At 45.6% G+C, this 26,161-nt stretch overlaps 1 protein-coding gene across 1 annotated transcript in view; it reads right to left on the bottom strand.

Annotated features, from left to right (window-relative positions):
* The window catches only part of RAD21 (RAD21 cohesin complex component), a 359,826-nt gene that overhangs the window by 285,235 nt on the left and 48,430 nt on the right, over positions 1–26,161 (bottom strand). Inside the window, exon 2 of the mRNA XM_069621538.1 lies at positions 5,989–6,164. Within this exon, the coding sequence (XP_069477639.1) occupies positions 5,989–6,132 (144 nt within the window). The 5' untranslated portion in view covers positions 6,133–6,164. The remainder of the gene's footprint in view (positions 1–5,988; positions 6,165–26,161) is intronic.

Raw genomic sequence — 26,161 nt, forward strand, 5'->3', positions numbered from 1 at the left:
TGGCAGGTCAGGGGACCATTTTGCTGTGCGCAAAACTGCACGGTTCTAGAGGATTCTGGCGCAAATGTGGGCTTTTCCACCCGCTTGGATATCCTAAGCCCACAGCACCAAATGTCGCAGCATAATAGTCCAAACGTGGGTCAGGACACCCAACAGGCAGCCATTTGTGAGGTCTTATTTCTGAAATGTGTTTCCCTCCTTGACATACTCAGAGCAGACCCAAGTGCATTATTTTGCAATATATTTGTAGTTTATTGAGAACGTATTTACTTGCTCCTAAATAGAGTTTGTTGCAATAATCCAACTTGGACAAGATGAAGGCTCTGTTGCGGCAACTCCCCTTGGAGAGCAAAGGTTTGCAGGCCCCGAGCAGCCCAGTATAGGCTGTTGCCGAGACGTTCATTTGTTTATGTAGGTTCAGTGTAGAGTCTAGGTAAAAACCTAATGTTTTTACCTCTTTAGCCACTGGAATATTATTCCCATCGATATCTAAGGAAGCATAATCTGGAGTGAGTTTATTCAGGTTGGCTGGTGGTCCTAAGGTCAAGAGCTCGGTTTTATCGTCATTCAGGCAGAGGTTATGCCATGCCTGAATGATTAAGTACATTTTATTCACAGGAAGTACATGTGTCAAATACATGTTAATGGTATGAGGATCTGGTGTCATCTGCATAGTTAGTGTAGGTGACACCCAGATGGTCCAGATCGAATACGGGCTTTGTGAAGATGTTTTACATGGTCAGTAATTGTCATGGTCATAAAGTCAGGGGCACAGATGCATTAACCTTGAACATTCCATCCATTAAGCAGCCCCCAAGTTTATTCTTGGGTGTGGCTGCTAATGGATTGCCTTTGCACATGCTCACTCTCTAGGAGTGGCAAGGTGTGGCTGGTAAGCCGGCCCCAATGGGCGTGCCCACGATCTCAGCTATATAAGCTGCCCCGAGCCTCAAGACAGACGCTTCGCGTTGTTCTGCACTTGCAAGCAGCGCAACGCTCACCGTCGCCCGAGGTCAGACTTACCTTTGAAGATCCTGCTTCCCAGACATCCCGCTTCCTGCCAGCATACTTACTAACTGGGGGAAGCTGTTCTTAGCTGTACATCTCTTCGGCGAACCAAGCATTCATCTTTACACTTTCCAGAACGCCGAAATCTTCATCTTGGCACCACAGCACAACACACTCCATCGTCGACAGCAGCGCCTGCAAGGAAAAACAGAAGACAAGGGTAGACATTGAAAAAAGTCTGTTTAAGGTTGCGCTTCGCCATACTGCTCTACTGTCGAACATTGCGGTAGTATCCATCTTCCATTCAGCCACGTCTCGCGTCACACAGCTGCATTGAGGCCGCATTTCCATTTAAGGGAAGAAAACAGAAGAGACATTATTGCGGGCATAAATAGGAGCAACATATAAAGACATTAAACAGAACTAACAGCATCACAAGAGCTCAAGAAAGACTTACCAATCATAAGGAGAAGCATAGTGGCAGCTGGACTGGACTAATCCTTATCAGGGATCAGTGAAGGAACTAGATCCCATTCGACGCGCCCCTGCCAGAAGTAGCAGGAAGAAGAGCTTATCTTCCATAATTCACAGGTGAGCTTTATGGGCAGCCATATGCTCACAGAAACCATACTTTGGGGTGAAGGTTTCGAGAGGTACAACAATCACAGATTAGCGCACTCACACTCTGTCGACGCAGGAGCAGTATCACCATGTACCACCACTCACAGCTTTTCTACTGAGAGCCCTGAAGGGAGGTGATTCAAGTTCAGGGAGGGCTGCAACAGTGCTCCAACGCCTCAGCAGAGACCAGGTGAGCGTAACAGTAATACACAAGAGCCTTGGGCGACTCCACATGTAATGGGAATGGGGGTCAGCTTCTGCTGACAGAGAGAAGACTCATTGTCCTATTGTTTAGAAATGATTGTATCCATGTGATGGCGTTCCGGGAGAAATGGGCTGCGGAGGCAAGGTGATTACATAGTACACTGGTCAACCAAATCGAACGCTGCCGACAGGTCCAACAGTAGTAGCAATGCGATTTTCCCATTATCTTTGAGATAGTCAATCTGGGCTTTTAAATCAATTGGCGCCGTTTCGGTCCCGTTTTGAGGTCTAAATCCAGGCTGGCAGGTCCCTAGGAGGTGGTTGTCTCCAAGTATTCCTTGAACTGCAGGTATGCTACCCTGTCCAATATCTTCAGTAAGAATGGGACTGTCGGGATTGGCCTGTAGTGTGTGGGAATGGTAGGGTCCAAAGACTGTTTTCTAAAAAGGGGTAGGACCCATGATTCCTTTAGGTTGCTAAGTACAATGCCTGAAGTAAAGGAAGCATTGATTAGTTTAGATATAAATGGTGCCAGGTCTCTTGTGGCATCTTTGATCATTTGAGCCAGGCAGGGCAACTATCACTGACAGTTTAAGGGAAGCAATGATTTTTTGAACCTCAGGGACAGAGGCCATACAGAATTTAAAGCACTGGCATGTTTTAGTAGACTGATTTTCGGTTATGATGTGGGGTATCTGAGTTTTGTAGGTTTAGACTTTTTTCAGCGATTTTTGTTTGCAGTAAGGCTATTTTATTGGTGAGAGCATTCTGAATGTTCGTGCACCAGAATATGCCCTTTACACAGGGATCGTAGGAGTAATAGGCATCTCCATCTCTCAGGATCACAAAGAGCTCTTTGGTACTGGAGCTAGCTTGGTTGATTCTATCGTTGTACGACACATGTTTAGTACGAACAATTTCTTCCTTTTATTTTGCAGATATACTAAACAGATTTGTTTTATTCTCTACATAGGGGATGTGTTTCCATAGAGTTTCCAATTTTCTTTCAGCACGTAAGATTTTTAGTTGCAGAGTGAACCAAGAGTTCACATGAGCGCTTTGTTTGCCTTCATGCCTTTTAAGGGGCGGGGGGTGATTTTGTCCAGTGCCTTGGTCATATAGATCTCTACTAACTTGTTAGGGTCAGAAATGTCCTCTAGGGAGTTCAGATTAGGGATCACATGTGGCCGGATAGCATCCACGGTGATGTTCCATTTGTTCCTTGTAGAGCATGAGGGTGTTAGGTTTCTGTTTAGTTTTCAGAATATTTGCTGTGAGGATAAATGACACTAGTGATCTGTCCATGATTGGGTGTAATAGCTATGATTTTGGTATCACAGTTAAGATCAGCTACCCAATCAAGGGTCCTTCCTTTGTAATGGGAAGGTTGGGTGACTTTTTGGTTAAAACCTTGTTCTGTAAGGGTGTTGGCAGCTGCTAAAGACTGGTGAATGTTGGGGTCGTTAAATCCTAGATTGAAATCACCTAGTACTAATATTTGTGAGGACGTATTAGTATTATCCGAGAGTAGTATCATCAGTGTGGACACCCGAATCCTATACAGACCCATTCCTTACCTGTGTGGGGTCTTCTACCCTTGCTCAACTTGCACTGATCCACTACACCTGTTCTACATGACGGAAGCTTGCACTGCTGTTGCCCTCATTTGCCTTTTCCGTTTGTGTGAGGGAAGCCTGATCGGCTCCTACCCAAGATGACCTCTTCCGGTATGAAACATTAAAAGGATTATGCATCTCTTGTACGAATTCTTTGCATGCAGTGGAAGCTCACAGTGTTCGTGCTCATCTAGTTTGAGAGAGGGCGCACACGGTTATCTATTAATTGTGAGAGAAACATGCTTTCCCGTCGTGTGTACCACTGCCACAATGATTTCCGTAGTTTTAGCTCTTTGGATAAGTCTGCTGGATTCTTACATTAACTTACTCATCTGGAGGACAAAACTCCTTTGAAATTACTTTTACTCAGTTCAAAAATAGGGAGTAAAATATTCCCACCACAAAATCTTATCTGGAGCAGTGGTGGTAACCTCTGAGGAATTCCTAGGAGCAAAAAGGACATAAGGGAGAGAACAACTGAGCCAGTCAAGCTATACATTAAACCTGGCTAATAGTTAATATGACATGAAAAACCAAATCCAGAAAATAAAAGATAATTGAATTCTGCCTAACCACTGATCATTCAGTGAAAGGTGGACCGTCAAGATTAACCCATCCTACCCAATAGCTAATCAGATATTCAATCAGTCGCAGAATAGTGGCTAACTGAAGTAGGAAAGGATTAAACATTTTTAAAACCATTAAAAGCATAGCAAATGACAGACAAATGCGTTTCTAAATCGCATGTCAGCTTTGGTCATTTCTGGGGATAAAAGGTCACAAACCAGCAACGGAGGCAATCACTGATGAAGACTCAAGGACTCTGCCGTATGGACGTCTAGATTATGTAGAAAGGTCACAGAAATAGGTTCAAATGAGCACAGCAGCAGCTACACCGAAGATATTATAACTAGTTCTGTCCTAACAGTCCTAACCTGTATTCCATTCTGGAACACCATCTCATCGTTCCCTCGGTACGTTCTAAATGCATTCATGCTAGATTACTGGACTGAATCCACTTGTAAAGTGCGCCCTGTTGCTTCACAGATTGCACTATATAGAATTCAGCACATACAAACTGCATTCGGGGTACAGTCAGTTGGGGGTTAAATTAACATTTGGCATAGAAGTGAAAAAACGTGAGTAGGCCAAGAAGCACAGAACCTTCAAGAGGGGAGGAAAAAAGAACCAACATAAGGAAGATGGAAGGGGCAAAAGAACGATCAGGGAATGGGCATTAGAGGTAATAGAGTGTGGGGCCACACAAGCGCAAGACTTGGTGTCTTTACGATTACCACTGGGCAAGGGTGGCTGAAGTGAGGTGTGTTAAAGGTGGGTATGGGGGGGGTTCACTGAGCAAAGAGTGGGTGTGATTAAAGTCACAGCATCCCTTTACCTGAAATATCACTGACAAAGGAGGTGGTTGATGTGAAGGTTATGCATCTAAAATGTGCATTCCCAGGCCTTAATATCCACCAGAATGCTCAATTTTAAATGAGCTTCCAATTTCAGGATTCAGGGTTGGGGGTCAGGTACATAAGAGGGAGGTAGGTGAGAGGGGCAATAAGGCGATTCCCCCCCCCCACATTTTGCTGTTAAAAAAAAAAAAATACTAAATGCCAAATAGAACGTGTTTTTTGTTTGCGTTTTAGTGCCATGCAAATAAAATGCTTCAGCATACTGAAGGCCTCGTGTTCAGTAATGGTTAAGTATTTTAATTTGAGCTAGCGAAAGGGTTAGGAATGCAGTTCGGGTGATAGAGGTGGTTAGGGTCAGTGGTTCAGGTTAGACTCCTACTTGGCCGGACTACTCTTCCATGTGAATTTCCCCAGGAACCAAACAGCCTTCCAGTATCAGAATACACATGGTTAGTTGCCAGCGATAGCTGGAGAACCGCTGGCCTCACAATGCGGTTAAAGGCAAGTGCAGGTAAATTCATCATGCAATAGTTTACTACTTCAACACACTAAAGCCAAAATCAGTGGCTTAAATGGCAGGCCTTATAAAAATGTCTGGACGTTTGCCACCACCTGCTAATGTCGCCCAACTGTACACTCCTCCAGGCTGCCCTCCCTGCCTCCTTCCACCAGCAGTGTTCTGCAAAGGCTGGCCTGGGGCATCCAGCCAGCTCCTCTGGATTTTCTGCACCCCCTTTCACCATCAGCCTTCCATAATCCCCACCATATTGGCATGCAAACCACCTTGTTTCTCACTCTGCCTCCTCGCTAGACCTCAATTTCTTTCACTCATTGGCACAACATGTACTGGCCCCATTTCACCTCGCCGAGAACTTTACCTTATGCTCTAGCCAGTACCCCCCCCCCCCCCACACCTCCAGGGTCATTGCTTAAATCGCATACACCTGCTCCTTCAGTTTAACATGCCAGTTGAACATCAAACAATTACTAATGTTCACATGTTAAGTATCACAATTAATGTAATGCAGACTGTTCGTGCAGTAAACATACTCTTGGGTTAAATATATAAAAACATGTTCTTAATAAAGAAATACATTTGACATTTTTTTTAAAAAACATACCTTGGGAGAAATGATACTTTCAACGCTGCTCTCCAAATTACATTCAAATACATGGGCCTTGGTTAGCTTTTTATCCCAGTGGGCCGCTAGCCAGATTTTGGCTAGCGGCCCTCGCTTGCTCAGGACAAAGTGTGCGTAGAACATTGTCCCAGCAGGCTAATAAACACGAGGGAAACCTGAAAAAGAAAAAAAAGATAGTTAAAATTATAGACGCTAATCTGTAACGACCCGAATTTAAAAGTGGAATTTAGACCACGAAAAAATAACCAGCGAGAAATGCACGGACAAAATAATGTACAAGCTACTATAGCCAGCCATAAAAAAGTTACTTGCAAACTCAATTCTGCACAAACACGGCACACCATTCCTTACTCGCCAAGAGTAAATTACCACCAGCAACTGGGTAGTGGTGACTACAGATTTTGCTCCCCGGTTGCAAGTTACACTTTATTATTTGACGCAAATTACATGGTGATGAGGACAGTTTGAATTCAGAATACTAGCACACTTGGAAGTGGCGAGCTGTGCCTACTTCACCTAAAACAAATTACAATAAAAAAAAGGGGGGGGCGGCTTTGGCGGAAATTGGATCACAAGCCTGTTAAAATAGGAAACTATTCCCGGGAGTGGCAAAAACAAAGTAAGATTGAGCCAGTAAAGTATGGAATCGCGCTCTGAAACACCTGTGTATGGGCGCGATATAAATAAAATATATCAATATCATAGCATAACTGTGCCGTGCAGGTGTGGACAATGTCCCAACCAGTTTTGTGAGAAATGTCATGCCATCTTCGATTTCGGGTTCCAACGAGCACCGACCTAACGTGAAAAATGCACACTTCATCCGAGCACTCAAACCAATGGAAACCATCTTAGGTAGCAACAACTTTGAAAGCCGCTCACTGTGCATTTGGCTGTGCTGGCTCCTAGACAGTAATAGTAGAGACTTAAGAGTGACAATAGAGATGTTGCATTGGCCATAAACATGAACAGAAAATATATGTAGAGGTGGTAACCAAAGCACAGTCTACCGAAGATCAAACATTTTGTCAAGTAAAGTGAAGACTGGAACTAGACTATCTGGTTCTAAAGGCAGCATTTCATTACATAGTCTTCATTTCCACTTTCCTTTTTTCGCGTTGGGTAGATGTTACGTTAGCAACAACTAGCGTGGCAAAATTATGGCATGAGCGCAGTTAGGGGAGAAGACATGCCAGGTGCCCATCCATTCCACGTTTGTGGCCATACTTGAGCCTATGATCATTCCCTCCGGATCCCTACCCAATCCACACCCAAAGGGTCGCCAATCCTTGAAGGCCTAAGTGCTCGAGTAATAACTATAAAAGGGATACACAAAAATGGTATAAAGGAGGTCATTTATGTTGGCAAGAAAGAAACAATTTAAAAAATGCTGCAAAAAGTAGTAATTTACTTAATTGCATAACAAAAAAAATATAAACTCCCCTTGATGAAAAACAAGTTTTATCAGGGACTATCAGCCCACAGAAGTAACCAGTACTTTTATAAGGAGCGGTGCCCCACTCGGTTTAGAAAGTTGTTTGTGCCATAGTTTTAACCAGTGTCTGCGTAGGCATAGTCATCTTGTGTGGCAGTTTTAGATAATTTGACTTGTAATGACAAGAGTGTTTGCGATGGGGGTGGCTCCACAATCTGGTGATTAAGTGGAGCCTGTTTGTACATGCAGCACAAAAGTAGATCAGAAGCGAACGAAACGTGGCTCTCCTAGTAAAGTCCTTTTTTTTTTAAGTTGTGTAGTCCAAACAAACATACATTTAAATCAAGGACAAAAAAAAAATGTTACTAAGAGTTTAAGATCATGTTAGAAAAAGTAATGTGTGCTTAAATTGTCCTTTATTGAAACGGTATATAGGAAGCACACTATTTTGTCTCAGAACAGCCACAGAACATATGAGAGCAATAGTGAACTGCAATTATCTATTTGCAGGATACATTCATGAAAAATAGGAGGGTAAAATGAGATGAACAAATTACTTACCCCTAGTAACGTTCTTTCGATTGGATGTTCCCCCCACATATTCCTCATCTCATGAGAATTATCCTTCTAGCTGCTTTGGAATTTTTCGACAGGGGGCGTTGTGTGGCATCTTGTCAAGTCAATATCCCTCGAGGGGCTCTGTTTGACTGTTGACGTCACCATTAGATTAAATGGCACATACAGCGCCCGTTGGCTTCAGTTCTGTTTCCCGCCCCCTTCTGTAGAGGAATTACCAGGCGTACCATAGACTCCAAGAAAGCGTAAAGTGTAAAGAGAGACGTACATTCTATAGTGAGGTAGGCTAGATGGGGCGATTAGGAATACATGGGAAGAACATGCAATCGAAATAACATTACCAGGGGTAAGTAAGTTGTTCTTCGAATGGATTGTGTGCTCCCACGTATTCCTCATCTTATGATAGACTCCCAAGGCAGTAATAATTTGGTGGTCGGAGTATTAATTATATTTTGTCTTCATTTTTATCATGGACTAATGAAGGATGAAGGACCACTTTTCCAAATTGTCCTTGACTGGAAGATGAATCCAGGCAGTAGTGTTTCACAAAAGTGTACAGACGACCAAGTGGCCGCTGCACGTGTCCTTTACTGGAACACCACTGAAGAGCAGCAGAGGTTGCCATGCCTATGGTGGAAAGTGCTTTCAAACCTTATGGCAGGTCTGCTCGCCAACCTGTAACATTCACCAATAACCAGATTGATCCATCTGGATAGGGTCTGTTCGGTCACAAACCCAATTTAGGGCCTGTACAGCTAATGAATAATTGTCATTTTGAAGCATTTTTTGCCATTCTTGATCTATAAAAACAGATCCCTATTGGGGTCTAGCCTAGGTTTCTTCCTCTTTCCCAGGATGAGGAGGTGGGTAGAAAGTTGGCAAAATGATCTTTTCCAACAAGTGGAAGCGGAGACTACCTTTGGTAGAAAAGACTATTTTACCCTGAGAACTTGTTTTTATAGAAACCAGTACGTGGAGGTTTACTGCAAAGTGCCTGCAACTCGCTTACCCTGCGTGCTGACATTGTTAATAGTAAAACAATTTTCAAAGTTAAGTCTTAATTGCATGAACGTATTGGCCCAAAAGGGTTGCAGGTTCAAAAAATGTAACACCAGATTAAGATCCCATATAGGGATTTGGAAAGGAACTGGTGGGAATATGTTAGTAAGACTGTTTAGGAATTGAACAAGAGTGATTTAAAAATAGGAATCCTCCTCTGAAGAGCGCTTGAAAATAGACAGCACCTCCAGTTGACCTTTAATTGTTCCAATCTGGAGGCCCAGATTCGTCAGGTTTTGTATTTGGTTATTTATATAGAGATCTTTCCCCACTTGTGTGGCCTCAATGCACTTTTTTTCGGTTGCAACGGCCTCGGTGACCGTAGTCAATGTGGTGGAAAAAATTCTAAGGAGTTTAGCTTAGGGGATGCATGTGTGCATGTTGCCGGTCTAGGGCTTGGGTGGCTGGGCAGTTTAGTCAAGCCTTGCCAAAGAGAGGTCAGGCACGTGGGTGGGTGCTGTTTAAGGTTTGCAATAGATTGCTATTGTTGAGAGGTGATGTGTGGCCAGCTATACAGAGTTCCTTTCAGATGGTAGTCGCTGTATGCTAGTGGCGGAGGTGTTTAGGTACGTCAGGCGTTCCAGTCTGGACGGCTATATGTGATGCTAGACCGGATGAGCATAGCCAAAGCAGCGTGCATGGATGATTGGCCGTGCCTGCAGCCTGTGTCCACACTGGTGGTGTGAGATATACGTACCGTAAGCTTCGAAATGGTTTGGTTGGGGCGATCTTTGTCCAGTGCAGCAGCAGAAACAGGCCTAGATTTGAGAGTCATACACCATTGAGGCCTAGGTTCCACAATGTAGTAGGTTTCGCCATGTTATAAACAGATGGAGGCACACCTAGATTTGAGAATCGTGTATAGTGGGAGGCGCCCAGGCCTCACAATGCAGTAGGCTTCACCATAACTCCCCCAGCATCAATCACAACTCCGGGGCCAGCAGCTCTCGCAGCGGTTTCACTTGACACCACAACATATTGCTCAACACCGCCAGCCGTCTTACTTCAGGAAAAGCCAGCAGCTTTCATTGTGGCACCCCTGATTCACCATCAACCCAACCAATACACCCCCCACCCAACATCCACAACTCAGGGGCCGACCGCTCTTGCTGCGGTTCTCACCTGACACCACCACATATTGCTTGACAACACTCCCAGATATGCACTCCAGATAAGCCAGCAGCTTTCGCTATGGCACACGCGCAACATTCTCAGGGCGCTTCCGCCAATCAGTCCACATGAGAGATGACTAACAATGATATAAGTAGCCCAGGCTAGCACACGCCCACCACTAAGTAATCACTTCCACTATTAACCTTCCTCGCTCATTCAGGGAAGCCCTCAACACTATCATTCTACTACAAATGTAGTCCCAAATCGTGGTACAACAAACCATCAATGACCGTTACATTACGGAAACCTACTGTACAACAGACCGAATCCTACGGCCTAGAACCCCCCCCCCCTCCACTATGCAGGATTCGCGAATCTAGGTGTAGCCTCATCCTTGTTTAATGCATGATGAGGTCTTACTACAATCTGAAACCTAGGCCTCCCACCCACTGTGCAGGGCTCAAATATATGTGTGGCCTCCATCTCTGTATACTGCATAATTGAACCTACTGCATTGCGATACTTGGGCCTCTCCCACTATACAGGATTCTCTAATCTAGGCATAGCCTGCGTCTTGGTTTACTATATGCCAAGCCTAATGCAGTGAAAAATAGGCCTTTCTCCCACTATACAGGATTCTAAAGTCTAGATGTAGCCTCCATCTTGGTTTACTATACGCAGATACCTGCTACAGTATGAAACAGAGGCCAAATGTTTCAGGACTCAATTATAGAACTGGACAAATATTGCCCCAGCCGATCAATCTCGCAGCCTACGGTACGTATATCTCACACCACTAGTATGGACACAGGCCGCAGGCACAGCCAACCATCCATGCACGATAAACTACGGCCATGGCTAAGCACATCCGGTCTAGTTCACACATAGCCGTCCAGACAAACACCCGACGTACCTCAACACCTCTGCCACTAGCATACAGCGACCACCACCCGAAAGAAACCAGGTATAGCTGGCCTCACAGACTCTCAACAATAGCAATCAATCTCTAACCCCCAACAGCACCCACCAGTGTGTCTGATGCTCCTGGGCTGCTTAGTCGAGCCTTGCAAGCCACCCAAGTCTTAGAACGGCAACCTGCACACATGCATCTCCTAAGCTAAACGCCCTAGAAGTTCCAACCACATCGACTACAGTCAACAAGGGTGTTCCAACCAAGGAAAAAAGTGCATTGAGGCAACACAAGTGGGGAAGTGTCAGTCTAGAAAAATGGATACCTCTACTTTGTAACCGCAAACGCATTTTGATGGCCGTGGGCCAACCGTCTCATGCACGATATGACAGAATATAGGTTTTCGAGTTTGTCAATGAACGGCCATTTTGATGTAACAAGAATCACAATTTTGTTTTCTAACCATTGCTCATTGCTTTCTGTTCTTATTGCTTTGCAGTATATTTTCTGCTTACACTGCTAGACTGTAAAACATTGTTGTCTGCACGTAAAAAGGACAAGGCCGCAGGGCCGCGAGGATAACAAGAGTTCGTTGAAACACAACGTAGGCTGCGCCAGGAAGAATGCCCGGCTCCCTCCCGAATGTAGCCTTGAAGCAGAGCTGCAGGGCATTTAATCATTTCACAGCTGCCATCCAGTCTCGTTACATGGTAGAATATGTTAGAATAATGCAGCTAAAGGCTTGAATTATGCTTTTCTTACGGCCCCCCCCTTTGCTGAGCCCCGTTAGAGCGCGTCGGCTCCCAGGACACGAATAGCACCTCATAGATAGCAAGGTCTGGAATGCAACTTTTCCCCCCGTATGTAGCTCGCTTCCAAGAACAGAAGCGCTGTGTTCTGTTCAACTGAAAGATGCCTCCGCACACACAAATTGCACATTTTTACTAGAATAGATGTTTGAAGGTGTCAGTTGTCGAAGATGTCCATCATCACACCAAGTTCAAAGAAACCCAATAAGGGGGGTGTTCAACATGTCATAGCTGATTGATATGCATTTTGTATATATGTAACTGATGTACGTAATTCACTCTTTTGCGTCCCTCGAGGTCTAGAGATACACGTCGCGGGGCGTGAGACCGAGTTGGCCAACTGAGACTTTCTTTGCAATAAACCCTAGCTTTGGGAATACAACCTCGTGTCTGGCGTATCTATTGTGCGTGGTGACTCGCCTTGTTGCCATAGACGTTAGGGAGGGCCCCTTTCAAGAAGGCGCCCGAACAGGAACCCTCTCCCACTTGTTCCATGGCATAACGTAATTGAGTAAGGCGGAGAACGGCGAGGACGGGACGATCGAGCCGGGATCAAGAGGTGTTCGGGGCGCCCTGTAGAAGTGATGAGACTCCTTTGCAGATCTGCACACATCTGATCCCTGATCGACGTGCCTGGCTAGAGAACAAGGAGGCGAGGGTCCCGAAACAAGGCGGAAGCCAAGAAACGCAGACACGTCATTTGGTGCGTCAGTATACAGACGACTTGATCTATCAGGTGAGTCATTCCCCGATTCAAAGTAATGCTGATATTGGTTGAGAGTTGACTTTGCAAAATTAAACGCCCTAGGTAAGGTTGATTAACCAGGGGGAACATTGAAACATGCCTGGGGTATTGTCCACTCTAGCAGGGATTTTCCGCTGTGGTAGACAATCTTTGGAAGATGGCCAAATTGTACCACCTGGGGGAACGCCGGCGTATGAGATGTATGTGAAGTATGGAGTGGGTGCGATTATATTCTGTGAGACTTGGCATAGGCAAACCAGAAAGCAACAAGACCATCAGTGGCCGATTAATGGTAGTTTTGAGATAGCGAGAATAGAGAACTTGGAAAGGGTGTTGATAAGAAAGAAAGCGCGTCCTGCAACATTTGAGACTATTAAAAGACTGGAGAAGGGAAGTAATGCTCCGATTTAGAAGTAGAGCGAAGCATGCACGCAGGCATAAATCGAAAGGTGAAGTAGCAGAAGAGGAGGAGTGGACTGAGAGTCTAAGAAGGGCAGGTAGGTGTGACCAGTTGAATATAGAAAAAATATATCCACAACGAGAATTACACATAGCAGATGAATTGATAGAAAACATATTTACCCATACAAAACAAGGCCCAAGATCAGAAGTGAGGACATACACGTCAGTAGCTATTGCCCAAACCCCACCCGTAGCCCAAGCCCTCCCACAGCCACAGACCGCGCACGTAACACTTCCTAATAGCTAACCAGGCCCACAACAGACACTCAGTGTTCCCATTGTCCCATCCGCACCTACCGCCTCAGGCACAGTCTCGGTACCGTCCGTTCCTCCCGGGGTTGAAGTTGAAACCACGGGGGCAAGAGGCGGGACTGACCAACGGGGATGCACGAGGGTAACTCGCAACGCGATCAGCAAAGAAAGGAAGGTGGAATTGCAGCAACAGGCAGAGATGTATATAGACAGGAATGATGGGACGACAACATTGGCTTATATGACTTCCGAAGAAGCAACGAAAGACAGGTAGTGCTGGAATGCATGGGTGAATATTTGGTGGAGAAATGGAAACAGTTAATTGGGAAATTGCCACCGCAGTGATTGTTAGATTTGAATGCATTAGCACGCTGTAGGGAGAGGGATGAAGTGAGAGAACATGTATATGAACTTTTTGAACTTAAAGATGAATTAGATTATGCCGAAATGTTTGCTACACCTGGGTACAGGAGTAGGGACATTGGGAGACATAGGAAGGAAACTGTAGAGCTGTACATACGACATTCAATGTCGTCGGTACAGAGGGGCGACAAGTTAAAAGTATGTATACGAGAAGCGTTTAGATGTAGGTCGGATCCCAGTATCCCCACGATGGAGATACATGATATTTGATGAATATTCCATGCCCATGAAAAGAAAAGCACTGCAGTCGATGGCTGAACATTTATTAGACAAAGATATAAAAAATGATAAGGCCAGCCCACCCGAAATAATGGCAGTATATAGAAGAGCACTAGAGCGAGGGACAGGAGAAACAGCCCTATCGCTAGATCTGGGAATATTGCTACACCTGAGAGAAGGGGGAGGGACAGTAAGTGGGGCATTTCCAATGAGAGGTCCCACCTACCTTTGTGCCCATAGTAGAGGTTCCCGCAGCAGGCAATATAGCGGCACATCTAACGCCAGCCCATTATACCGCCCAATATGTGCATGTCCCCTTTTCCAGACAGGAGGTGAACATCATAAAGCAGACGATTCCTGATATAAGAAAGAATCCTGCAGGGTTTTACAAGGAAGTAGGGTCCTGCCTGCAATCATCCGTGCTTACCATTGGTTACATAGACCTAATATTCCCAGTGATCCTGCCAGCAGACATATGGAAACAAATAAGAAAGGTGGATGACGCAACGGCCTTTGGCGCCACATGGGCAGACTTGATAATAGAAGACAGGAATAAAGCGGTTGGAGGAACACCGGGACCTAACCTGGTAGCATTACCAGCACGTATAGTGCAGAAATTAAAAGAAATTGTCCGAGAAAAAATTCAATGGGACAAATTGACTGCATGTGTACAAGGCAAAGATGAGTTAGCTACAGATTATTTTAACAGATTTGAAGTATTCACAGTTTTCAGTGGGCAGGATGTGGGCTCGGAAGCGGGAAAAAGATTTGTTGACAAATATGTGAGGGGGTTAAAACTTCCAATCCAGGAACTAATAATGGCATCAGAAAGTGCATGGCAAGCAAAAGCGTTGGGCGAAGTATTGCACATGCCCAATATTATGAGCACAGAGTGACTGCGGCGAAAGAGGAGAAGGATAGGGTAAATTTGAAAACACGGGTAGTACTGCAGCAAGTAGTAGGACACAATAGAGGGAGAGGGAACGCACAAGGAAGGAGTAATTCGAATATGCATGGGCGAACAGTGGGACCAAATCAGTGTGCGTATTGTAAGGAGGAAGGACATTGGCGAGCGCAATGTCCGCATCTGCAAAATAGAAATGGGTCTGGTCAGAGGAGACAGCATAGAGGACATCAAGGAGCGAACGGACCAAATAGGAATAGTATGCAGCAGCACCACAATAACGGGGGTAATCAAAACCAAGGCCAAAACCAAAATGTCCCTAACCAGAGCCCGGGACAGCAAAACCAACAGTATGGAAACCAGAGTGGGGGGAATAGAGGAAGGAGTGGGAACATTTTCGATACACAGCCAAACATGTATTACAGTAACAGCAATGATTACACATCGGACGATGTGTTATTTCCCCAATAGGACAGCCCAGGACAGGGGTCGGAACCAGTGTATTCCCGTGAATCAGAGAGGACCCTACGTAGAAATGAGAGTCTGGAATGAGGAGCACCGCTTTCTTGTAGATACAGGAGCACAGAAGTGTTCAATAGACCACCACTTGGTTCCGTATATACCACTGTCAGGGCAAAAGAATGTTTCCGTAGGGTTCGCAGGTACACCAGTCATAAACCCAGTGTCCAAACCAGTCCCAGTTACTATAGGACCATTTACTGAACATTGTCCTTTCCTTTTAACAGAAAATTTAAGGGAGAACTTGTTGGGATTAAATTTGTTGAAAAAATTAGATTCCGTTATACATTGCACGGCAGACGGGGTGTTCCTAACGATTTGGCCACACGATGCTCCCAAAACTTTACCAGGAGAACTAAGTAAAGTGCCAACCTGTATATGGGCAATGCATGACAACGATGTAGGATGCTTGAAAATAGAGCCAGTAAAGGTCATTTTGAAAGAAGGCGTTACCCTACCGCGAATTTCCCAATACAGAATTTCGGCTGAAGGTGAGAAAGGATTGAAGAGTATTGTTACAGATTTGGTGAAATTAGGGGTAATTGAGGAAATTACAGGCAGTACAAGCAACAGCCCGATTCTTCCAGTTAAAGGAGGCAATGAAGTACCATACCGTTTTATAATTGATTTGCGCGCATTAAAGGTAGTAGATCCACAATTACTTTAGTGCCAGATGTCACTACAATATTGACAATGATACCTGTTTCAGCAGAATATTTTAGTGTAGAGGATTTGAAAAACGCGTTCAGCATTCCAGTGAAAAGGACAGCAGATATTTGTTCGCGTTCACATTAGGAGGACGATCATTTACAATCCACGCGGATTCCGCAAGGTTACACGGAAAGTCCGAGTATTTACAGTAGAGCATTAAAAGAGCAGCTAGACATGCTAGAATTACCAGTGGGTTGTGTACTCTTGCAATACATAGACGATCTATTGTTAGCTGCAGACACAGATTTGTAAAGAAAGCACTGCATTACTACAGTCACACCTAGCGGCACATGGCCATAAAGCTAGTTTGAAGAAATTTCAATATAATCGAAAGGAGGTGGCCTATTTAGGCTACCTTCTTTCGAAAGAAGGGAGAAGGCCAACGCCAGAACGCATAGAGAGTATTTCTTGTATGCCTATTCCAAAGACACAAAAAGAAGTCAGAGCCATAATAGGCATGGCTTCATATTGCCGACAATGGATTGGTAATTTTGCGTTAATTGTGAAACCGATGGTGAATTTGACTAAAAAAGATGTGGTTATGCCGTTACAGTGGGATGAGTAATGTCAGAAAGCATTTGATCAATTGAAAACTGCATTATGTTCAGCTCCAGTTTTGGGGACGGCGAATTATGAGAAGGTTTTGAGACGGTTTGGTGTGAAAGTGAAGGATGTGCATTGGCGGTTTTGACTCCGGAACAAGGTGGAAGAAATAGGCCATGCGGCTATTTTTCTTCTGCGCTGGACCCTGTAGCGCGCGCCCTACCACGATGTTTGCGATCTGTCCCGGCGGCTGCTGCGTCAGTGAAACAAACTGAAGGGATGGTATTGGGGCACACTTTAATTCTGATGGTGCCACATGCCATAGACGTTCTATTAAATAGGACACAGACGCAACACCTCACCCTCTGCTAGAATGACAAGATATGAGATTATCTTGTTTGCGCCCCATATCCAAATTATGAGGTGTAGCGCTTTGAATCCTGCAGAATTAATGCCACTACCCATAAAAGAAATTGGGGAGGATGAATCAACCCCCCCCCCCCCACGATTGCTTAATGGTCACTGAGGAAGAAACCCAGGGGAGAGTTGATTTAAGTGATACCCCACAGAAAGAGCCAGATGGAGTTATTTTGTGACGGCTCATGTTTTAAATTACCAGATGGCACGACAACTGCCGCATATGCCATCACTAGCCTAGAGAGCGTTGTAGAAAGCAAAAGAATCCCCTACAATTCGGCACAAGCTGCAGAGATAATAAGATTAACCAGAGCCTGCGAGATTTCTGAAAATTTGAATGTGAATATATATACTGATAACCAGTATGCTTTTGGGGTGGTTCATAACTTTGGTCGACTCTGGGCTGAGAGAGGGTTTTTGACATCACATGGTGCCAGAATTCCACATGGCCCTTTCATTGTACAATTACTGTCTGCACTCACGCTTCCAAAACGCCTAGCAATAGTGAAATGCGAGGCACACAAAAAGGTAACATGCAAAGTAGGAGAGGGAAACGCGTTTGCAGACAGAATTGCGAAACAAACTGCCACTGATTTAAATACCAAAATGATGACGGTTCAGACTGAGGAAGTACCCTGTATGATAGAAAATGGAGTTGCCACTGCCAAAGAAATGCAGGCCGAAGCTACGGCCGATGAAATACAAGGGTGGGCAGAGGGCTCTGCTGAATTAGATCTGGAGGGTTGTTGGGTGGACAAGGGAACTAGAAACTGGATGTTGCCAAATTCCTATGTGACAGCAATGGTCACAATGGCCCACAGCCCTACCCACATCTGTGCGAAAAAGATAATACAGCACCTATCTACAGTATGGCAGAATGTAAACAAAAAAGAATGCAGAGAGGTTGGTGCAGAACTGCATCACATGTTTGCAACACAATGTAGGAAAGGGAACAGTGACTCAATAGGCAGTTTTGGCCCGCCCTCCATGCCATTTGAGGTGATCCATTTTGATTTCATAGAGATGGAGGGATGCCAAAACTTAAAATACGTCTTAGTGGTGATCTGTGCATTCAGTAAGTGGGTGGATTCATATCCCTTGAAGGACTGCACAGCAATGAGCACGACAAAAGTAATGCTTAAGGAATACTTTTCCAGATTTGGCTTGCCCCGTGTCTTATGGTCCGATAATGGACCACATTTTGTGGGTGCAGTGGTGTTAGATATGTGCGGGTCTTCAGATTCCATAGTTCAAGGCATCCAAGTTCAGCCGGTCTTGTGTAGAGGCACAACGGGATTCTCAAATCAAAAATTAGTAAAATATGTGCGGGAAGCAAGTTGAGTTGGGTGGATGCATTACCAATAGCAGTATTATTCATGCATACGTCTGTACAGGCTAAAACTGGGCTCTTCCCATACGAGATCGTAATGGGGAGGCCGGCAAATGTATGGTGCGCACCACAGCCAAAAAACGACTTAGTGGGGTAGAACATGCTTAGTACTTATTGTGGCCTTTTAATGCAGAAATTGCGTTCGATTCATCAGCAGGTGCAGGAGGCATTACCAGTGAGATACACCGGTCCGGGGCACGCGCTGGAGCCAGGAGACTGGGTGCTGCTAAAGAATTTTGAAAGAAACTCATTGTTAGCACCCAGGTGGCGCGGGCCCTATCAAGTACTCTTGGCAACGCAGACGGCAATACGGGTGGATGGGAGGAAGTCGTGGATCCATGCCACCCATGCCAAAAAGATTCCAACTTCACTGAAAGACTTGCCTGACCCAGATGCCCGGAAAGAGACAGCGGTCCCAGAAACGGAAGAAACTGTTGCCAGTAAGCAGCCACCAAATCTGCCAAAACGAGAAGTGAAACTCGAAACAAAGCCTGAGACGATTGCCAAAGACGGGGAAGGGCAAAGAGTGCCCCAACGTTGCCCAGCAGAATCGACATCACTGTTGGCCGACACAAAATCTGCCTTGCAAATACCAGCAGAAACAAACCGTGTACCCCTTTGGCGCCCACCAAGACTGAATCTGCACCATTGGCGCGGCGCACACCAGCACTTGCAGTACCACCACAGGCTGACTTTGAGCCTGAATCTGGAAGTGCACCGGCACTGTTCACGGATCACACGATACCAGGAGTGAGGCGATACAACTTGCGGCCTCGAAAGAAAGTGATCCGCAGTTCTTTTTGGTGGTTATGTCAACCTCTGGTTCTGCTCATGGACGGAGAAGGAACTAGAGGTGTAGAGGAGACGAGCGTGAGAATTGTGCAAGTCGGACAATTCAAGACTCGCGGCTCCTCAGTGCGATCATAAAAAGTACGTGTCAGGAACCAGAGCGGACAAGCTGGGCGCACATGGTACTAAGGCAATCGATAACTGATCAAAGGTCCTCTGAGCAGTATGAGAAAGGACAAGTGACCTTGCCTAAAAACAAATAAGCAAATCCAGGCTATAAAGGACTGGCAGAACTGAACTGACAATTCCGTCGAACTTATTGACATCAGAGGAAGTGCGACGAAGAGATATCCATGACGAATTGTAATAAGGAAGAAGGACGATGAGAAACACGTCGGGACCGGCTCCAGCCTCCTCCTGCACCACCACTGCTGAGAATGAGTCAATTATTAAGACTGTAAGCTTAAGAAAAACGCATGGCAAAACGAATTGTATGCTGGAACTGACAATGTGCTTTATGAGCGTGTTAGCACCAATAACGACAGCCCTAATATTATGGTATGTGGAATCGATACACCCATTAGAAATGTTTTTACCCATAGTTAATATAGCCACTACTGAAAGCCTGGTTCAGGTGATTACTTATACTCTGCCCCCAATGGAAGAAAGACACAGGGAAGGTTTCGGGAATAACACGTTATTAATCATGAACATGACACATGCAATTCTGAAGAAAACCAATTGCTATGTGCCCATTTACCACAGCATGCTGGGAAAGGAATAGGATGGTATGTACAGCCATTACCATCAAGTTCTGCATGTAGTGCATCTTTAGGTGCAATGTTCTATGGGAAATGGAATGAGAGTAGTACGGGTCAATTAGACAGAACCAACATGAATGAGTTTGAGGAAGTAATAATGAAGCCTGTGGGTTGTTCCATTTTCCATAAAGCACAAGTAATGGCCCCAGAGCCCACGAGGAAAAGTACACGAAAGATGACAAAATAGACGAGATAGATTGTCCCCACCAGAAAAGACATCTGTAATGACGTTTCGTGTAAGAACAGAAGGGGACAAAGATGCAACTTTCCCCCCCCCCCCCCCCCCCCCCCATCTTACACGGTGAATTCTAGCCCAATAACTGTCCTTTTGTCTAAAAAAGAAAGGCTCTTTTTCAGTCGGAACGTATACTGGGTGCATGAATACAGTGGTATTGAAATGGGAAATAGAACCAGTATATGTGGGAGATCCAGTTTATTTTATATGTGGAGAGAAAGCATATCCTTGGTTGCCCAGAAACTGGGGAGGTACACGTTACCTAGGTCTACTGTTCCCAGGAGTATTCCTCTTAGAAACAGCAGACATGGCCAGACTATCCAGAACTAGAGTAAAAAGGACTGACAAGGGTGTTTTGATAGCAACTGATGTAGCAAAATCATTGATTCCAGGCTTAAGGCAGATAGTGAACTCAATATAAGGCAGCTGTCCAGAATACTAACAAATACCATAAACACAACGACAATTGTGTCCGGTGTCTCGCTGAGCAGGATCATTCCAGTTGTACCTAGGCTTCATCATTCTGCAGTTGGGCTATTGTAGATAGGATTTTCCTGAGCGTGATAGATCTGGGCTTAGCGCGGCCTCCGTTTTTTTTCTTCGATGTCTGGAAGTTGCAGTCCATCCATCCAGTCTCAGCCCTATGCCGGTGTGTCGAACAGGTGGGCCTTGTTATTGTGTATAACTTTCAATCTTGAAGGGTATAACAGCGTTTAACGCAATCCCGCTGCCTTCAGTCTGGCCTTTGTGTATATGAATTTCGCTCTTTTCATTTGGACCTGGAAGGTATAGTCTGGGTAGATGGCAATGTTTGCGGAGTTTTTGGATCCGACCCCTTGATCGCGAAAAAGCCAAGATGACCTCTCGATCCCTGTAATTGAGTACCTTCGCTATCATTGGCCTGGGCGGGGGGCCCGGTGGCCGTCTTTTTGCAAGGGACCTATGGGCTCTTCGATAGTGAAGCCTTGGGAGAGCTTTTCCGCACCCATTTCCTGCAGTGGGAGGTTTTCAGCGTAATTTGTGGGATCAGGGCCTTCAATACCCTCCAGTAATCCCAGGAGGCGAATGTTCCGGCGAGCCCGCCCTTCTGCCTCCTCGGCTCGATCCTCCAGATTCTTGACTCTTTGTTGAAGTTCATCCACATCATGTAGGAGTTGGGTTTGGCTTCTGCATTTTCTCGGACCTGGGTTTCCAATGTTTCAGTTCTGCTGGCTAACGAGCGGACATATTGGCGGAGGAGGCCCAGGTCAGTGGCGACAGGATCTATTTTATTTTCCATTGTGGCTTGAAACAAATTAATAGCTTCAAGGATCTGGGTATTGCCGGGTTCTGTTGCCGCTTCAGTGGGACCAGATTGTACCAGATTTTCGCTGTGGGGCGTTCGGGGCTCGCGGGGCCACTAGCCGTGAAGTTGTCATTGTCTGGTGCTGCTTGGACCGTGCACCCTTCCCAGACATCTCACCAGGTGTGGGCGCCCCACCACCCAGGGTGCTGGTAATGTAGTCCAGGGGTCGTAGGCGAGCAAGTTGGCTATTACAGTTCAGGTTGTAGTGGCACTTATGCTGGGCGAGGTTGGTGTACGGGACCCAGCAAGTGGCTGCAGAGTGCATGCACAGGGGGCGCCAGTGTCTCAGGTGCCTCTCATTCCATTGCCTACTCCGGCATAAGTTAGTAAGGTAGGTTAGTTTATGATAGCTTATATGTGTTCGCGGCAATCAGTCCCACCTTGGGAACTAGCTTATGCCCTCTTTCCTTTCGTGTGTCGCTGGTGCGCAGGAGTGGAGCATCTTGCAGACCATCGCAGACCTGCTGTTGCAAGCATGCAGTGTTTCCTGTGCCGGTGATATCTGATGTAGTTAGGAAGGCCAACCAGGAGAAGTAGGGCACTGGGGAGGCAACAGCAGGCTGCCTCGTTGAACGTTTGTGTCCCTTCACACAGGGGTGAGAAACACAAAGGTCTTGCACCAGGTTCTGCGGGCTCTCCGACGGTCTGCTGCGGTGTCCAGGGAGGGGGGGAGCTATACTCAATTACAGGCCGCTGGTGCCCGGCGCTGTCCACTGGCTTCTCGTCTGGCCTCCACCCTCCCACTCACCTCTCCGGCGCCAATCCGCACCAGGCACTCCTTGCGGTTGTTCCAGGGCAGGACCGCTGCACCCCTCACGTAGCCTTCGGGCTCGGGTGCGCCCGGGCGGCTTGTCTGTAGGCGGCCAGGGGCGCAGCGCCGCCGTCACTTCGGCAGCGCGCCCAGTCCGCCAGAGCCCTCACAGGACAGGACTTCGGGGCTCTCCACCCCAGTCCCTGGGGAGGCGGATCTGCCCTCTATTCCAGCACTGATGTGGCTCCGCTCTGGTAAGTCTGCGACCAGCGTCAGGCGAAGGCTTCTGCAGTGTCTGAACGCCTCAGCCAAACGTGGGGATCAGCGTGCCCGAGCCGCCATCTTGTTCCCGCTCTGATGGTCCGCGGCGGGCAGCGTTGCGGGGCCAGCAGGCACCCCCCCCAAAAAATAAATAAAAATTAAAAAAAGAAAAGAGTCGTGGAGCATCAAGTTAGTGTCCGGAGCCCGTTTGAAGTTTCATTAAAGCCTTAAGACAGTTTATGGTGGACACATCAGGCGGAGCAAACCAGAGGCATGTCTTCCTCACATGGTGGTTAGCCACGCCCCCAAAGTGCAGGGAGTGACAATCTCATGATCCTAGCAATAGGGAGAGCTACATTAGCCCTAGGTACTTAGGAGACTGGCCCTGGGCAGGATATCGGCCTGACATGTCAGGTATGAATAATAATCAGAGTCAGAGAAATAGTGGTCCCGACCAGACATTGGGGACACAAAGCAGATTTGACCCCAATACCATGAAATACGGTAATCAAGACCGACCCCGGTATGTGGATCGATTTACTGAAAATGGAAATCAGCATAGGGGACAATACTCACAAAATGAGAGTCAGGACGTGAGGCAAAGTATGAATTATGCCCCACGGCAAAGCAATGAATCACCGCCACCAGGGGACTATAACCAAAGGACAGGTCCATCCCGCTCCCCGCCCCACATGAATCAAGAATTCAGAAACAACCCCAATAGAAACCATTCTCCTGAGAGATATCAGAATAGATAGGGGGAAAACAACCGATATCGACCTAGGGCACAGAGAGAAGATTCTAGAGAGATGGAAACATTCCAGTGTCTCGAGGCCCAAGTGAAAATGTTGGCTGAACAAATAGGCAAGCTCTGTACGGCACAAAAACAGTCAAAGGAGGGGGCAGAGGCCTTAGAAGTGACCGGGTGGTTTCCGATGATAAGCGACTAAAGAATTATACCTACAGTGCTAACAAGACAGATTGCTGTGATCTGGTTTTGCATAATGACAGATGCTTAATGATATAAAAACCAAAATATCTGCAAATGAACATGCGACAGAAATTGCAAATACATCTAAAAAAGAAGTTCGGTTTAACCTGGAGCTAAATCAAAATGCACAAATGAAAAAGGGAAACATGAAGTTCCAAAAGAAGAAAGGGACAGATTTAAGAAAGACAATTCATGCATGGTTAATACAAATGAACAGGGAATAAGTGGGGATGTTAGAACGCTATCCCTAGACAATCAAAACACTAACAAAATACAGAGAGAGAGAGAGAGTATGTACTAAAAGGAGGGAACAGATCAATCACCTGAAGAATTCTTTGAGCCACAGCTGTTTGAGGAAATTAAAAATATGGATTCCATGTCAAATAACCACAAATGCACAGAATTAGAAAATGACAAATTATCAAGTGATTTTTCCACGCATCTTCAGTTGGAGGATTGTAGTGTGAACTCTGATGATCCCCGGATGGAAGGGCAAACAGTGGCCACACTCCAAAGGACCTCTGAATATGGGGAAATGAGTAAGGTTTCTCGAACGGAAATGGACAGAAAGAAGAAGGAAAAAAAAAAAAAAAAACACACCACCTTCATTTACCAATGTGCTTAGCCAAAAGTGAAAATGGTCTGAAAAAAAGTGAACCCTGAAATTAGTAAGAATTCACACTTTGTGAGTTAGAGGATGTTGAAGACCGATATGCTCCCATTACAGTGGAAGAGAAATGCAATACATTTGCAATGATTGACACCGGCGCACAGGCCACAATTTTATTTATTTTTTGCATTTGTAGAGCGCACTACTGCCCACAGGCATAGAGGCGCTGTGAGAAGACAAACTTGATTATGGGTTACAGAGATGCAGCCCAACAGAATATTGCTTAGTACAAAAAGTTACGTTACAAGATGCTCATGATACAGTGTTACTTAGATGCAGACAAAGACATTCATAGATGTGCGCAAGAAGCCTAGACAAAGAGCCTCGTTTTGATGGCTTTGCAGAATGCTGAGTGAGCGTTAATGGCTCTGATCTGGTGCGGGAGCATGTTCCAGAAGGTGGCGGCCATGGTGGAGAAGATAGTGCCACCCAAACGCACTATGAGTTAGGGGAACCGTGATTTGGTTAGAGTAAGTCAGTCTAGAAGGGCTTGATGGTGTGTGTTGGACAATCCTTTGGGTGAGGTAAAGGGGGGGCACGGCCATGGAGACACGTGTGTCAGGGCGAGGGTTTTGAAGAAAATTCTTTCCTTGACAGGAAGCCAGTAAACGTTTCTAACCCTAGAGATGTGGTCCCTCAGTGAGATGCCCGTTGCTGCCCTAAGAGCATTATGAGCTAGTTGAAGCTTGGCAAGATTCTTGTGCGATGTTCCAACAAATAGAGCATTACAATAGTCAAGCCTTGAACCAATTATTGCTCTAGCGATGGTGAGGCAGTTCTCCTGGGATAAGAACGGTCTGGCTGCATTGAGCAGTTTGGAATGATAGGCTGCGGAGGATGCAATAGTGTTGACCTGTCTATGGTCAGGTTGGATTCAAGGTAGACGCCCAGGGTTATTGCGAGATGGTGATGGGGATGTTATCAATGGTGAAAGAGCAATATTGCTTGTCCAGTTTGCCGAGGGCGGAGGGTGAACCAATCAGCAGAAGTTCGGTTTTCTCACTGTCGAGACATAACCAGTTTTCTGCCATCCAGTATTGGATCGTGGAGTAGATGGAGTTGAGGATGTTCATATCCGTTGAAGAATCTCCCCTAAGGGGGATGAGCACCTGAGTGACATCTGCATAGTTGGTATGAGATGCACAGGGTGTATGTCCAAAGAATTGGTAAAAAGTATCAATGAAGGGAGATCTCCACAGAACCAGATCACAGTGAGGCATAGTGAAGGCCCAGTGCATAACTAACGGTGAGGAGGTTCCTACTGTGGGCGTCACTGAGGTTGACAAAGATAGGAAAACGCACAATGAAACAGGAAGTGCTGATCACATCCATTTGTGAAATTCCATTCCTAACGGGAACAGATTGCCTGAAAAGATTGTCTCCTCTCATAGATGGGGCAAATGGGGTACTGTGGTCCTTAACCAAAAAACCATTAAGACTTAGGAAAATAAAATCCCAACACAGTATAAATGAATGTCACATTGTTGCTAAAACTAATGATGCAGTGGAGGTATACCTACAGAAAAGCTGTGTGCCTAGTGTCACTGTCATTTTGATGTGTCAGGATAAAATGCAAAATGAAAAAGAAAAAACAATCTGCAGATTTATTTGGATCCCAGGAAGAAATGGCAAACTGAAATAGATGCACACATTGCATTTCTTCTCTTTTAAAATAGAAGCACAAACAAAATACTATTCCTAAAACAGACACAGAAAAACACATTACCACACTTTCTGAAATACACATGGAAGATGAGCAGCCATGGATTCACATTGGTATAAATGACCATTCTAGAGTGATA

Source organism: Ambystoma mexicanum, chromosome 5q (genome assembly GCF_040938575.1).
Source record: "Ambystoma mexicanum isolate Mex_15411 chromosome 5q, UKY_AmexF1_1, whole genome shotgun sequence".
Taxonomy (NCBI): domain Eukaryota; kingdom Metazoa; phylum Chordata; class Amphibia; order Caudata; family Ambystomatidae; genus Ambystoma; species Ambystoma mexicanum.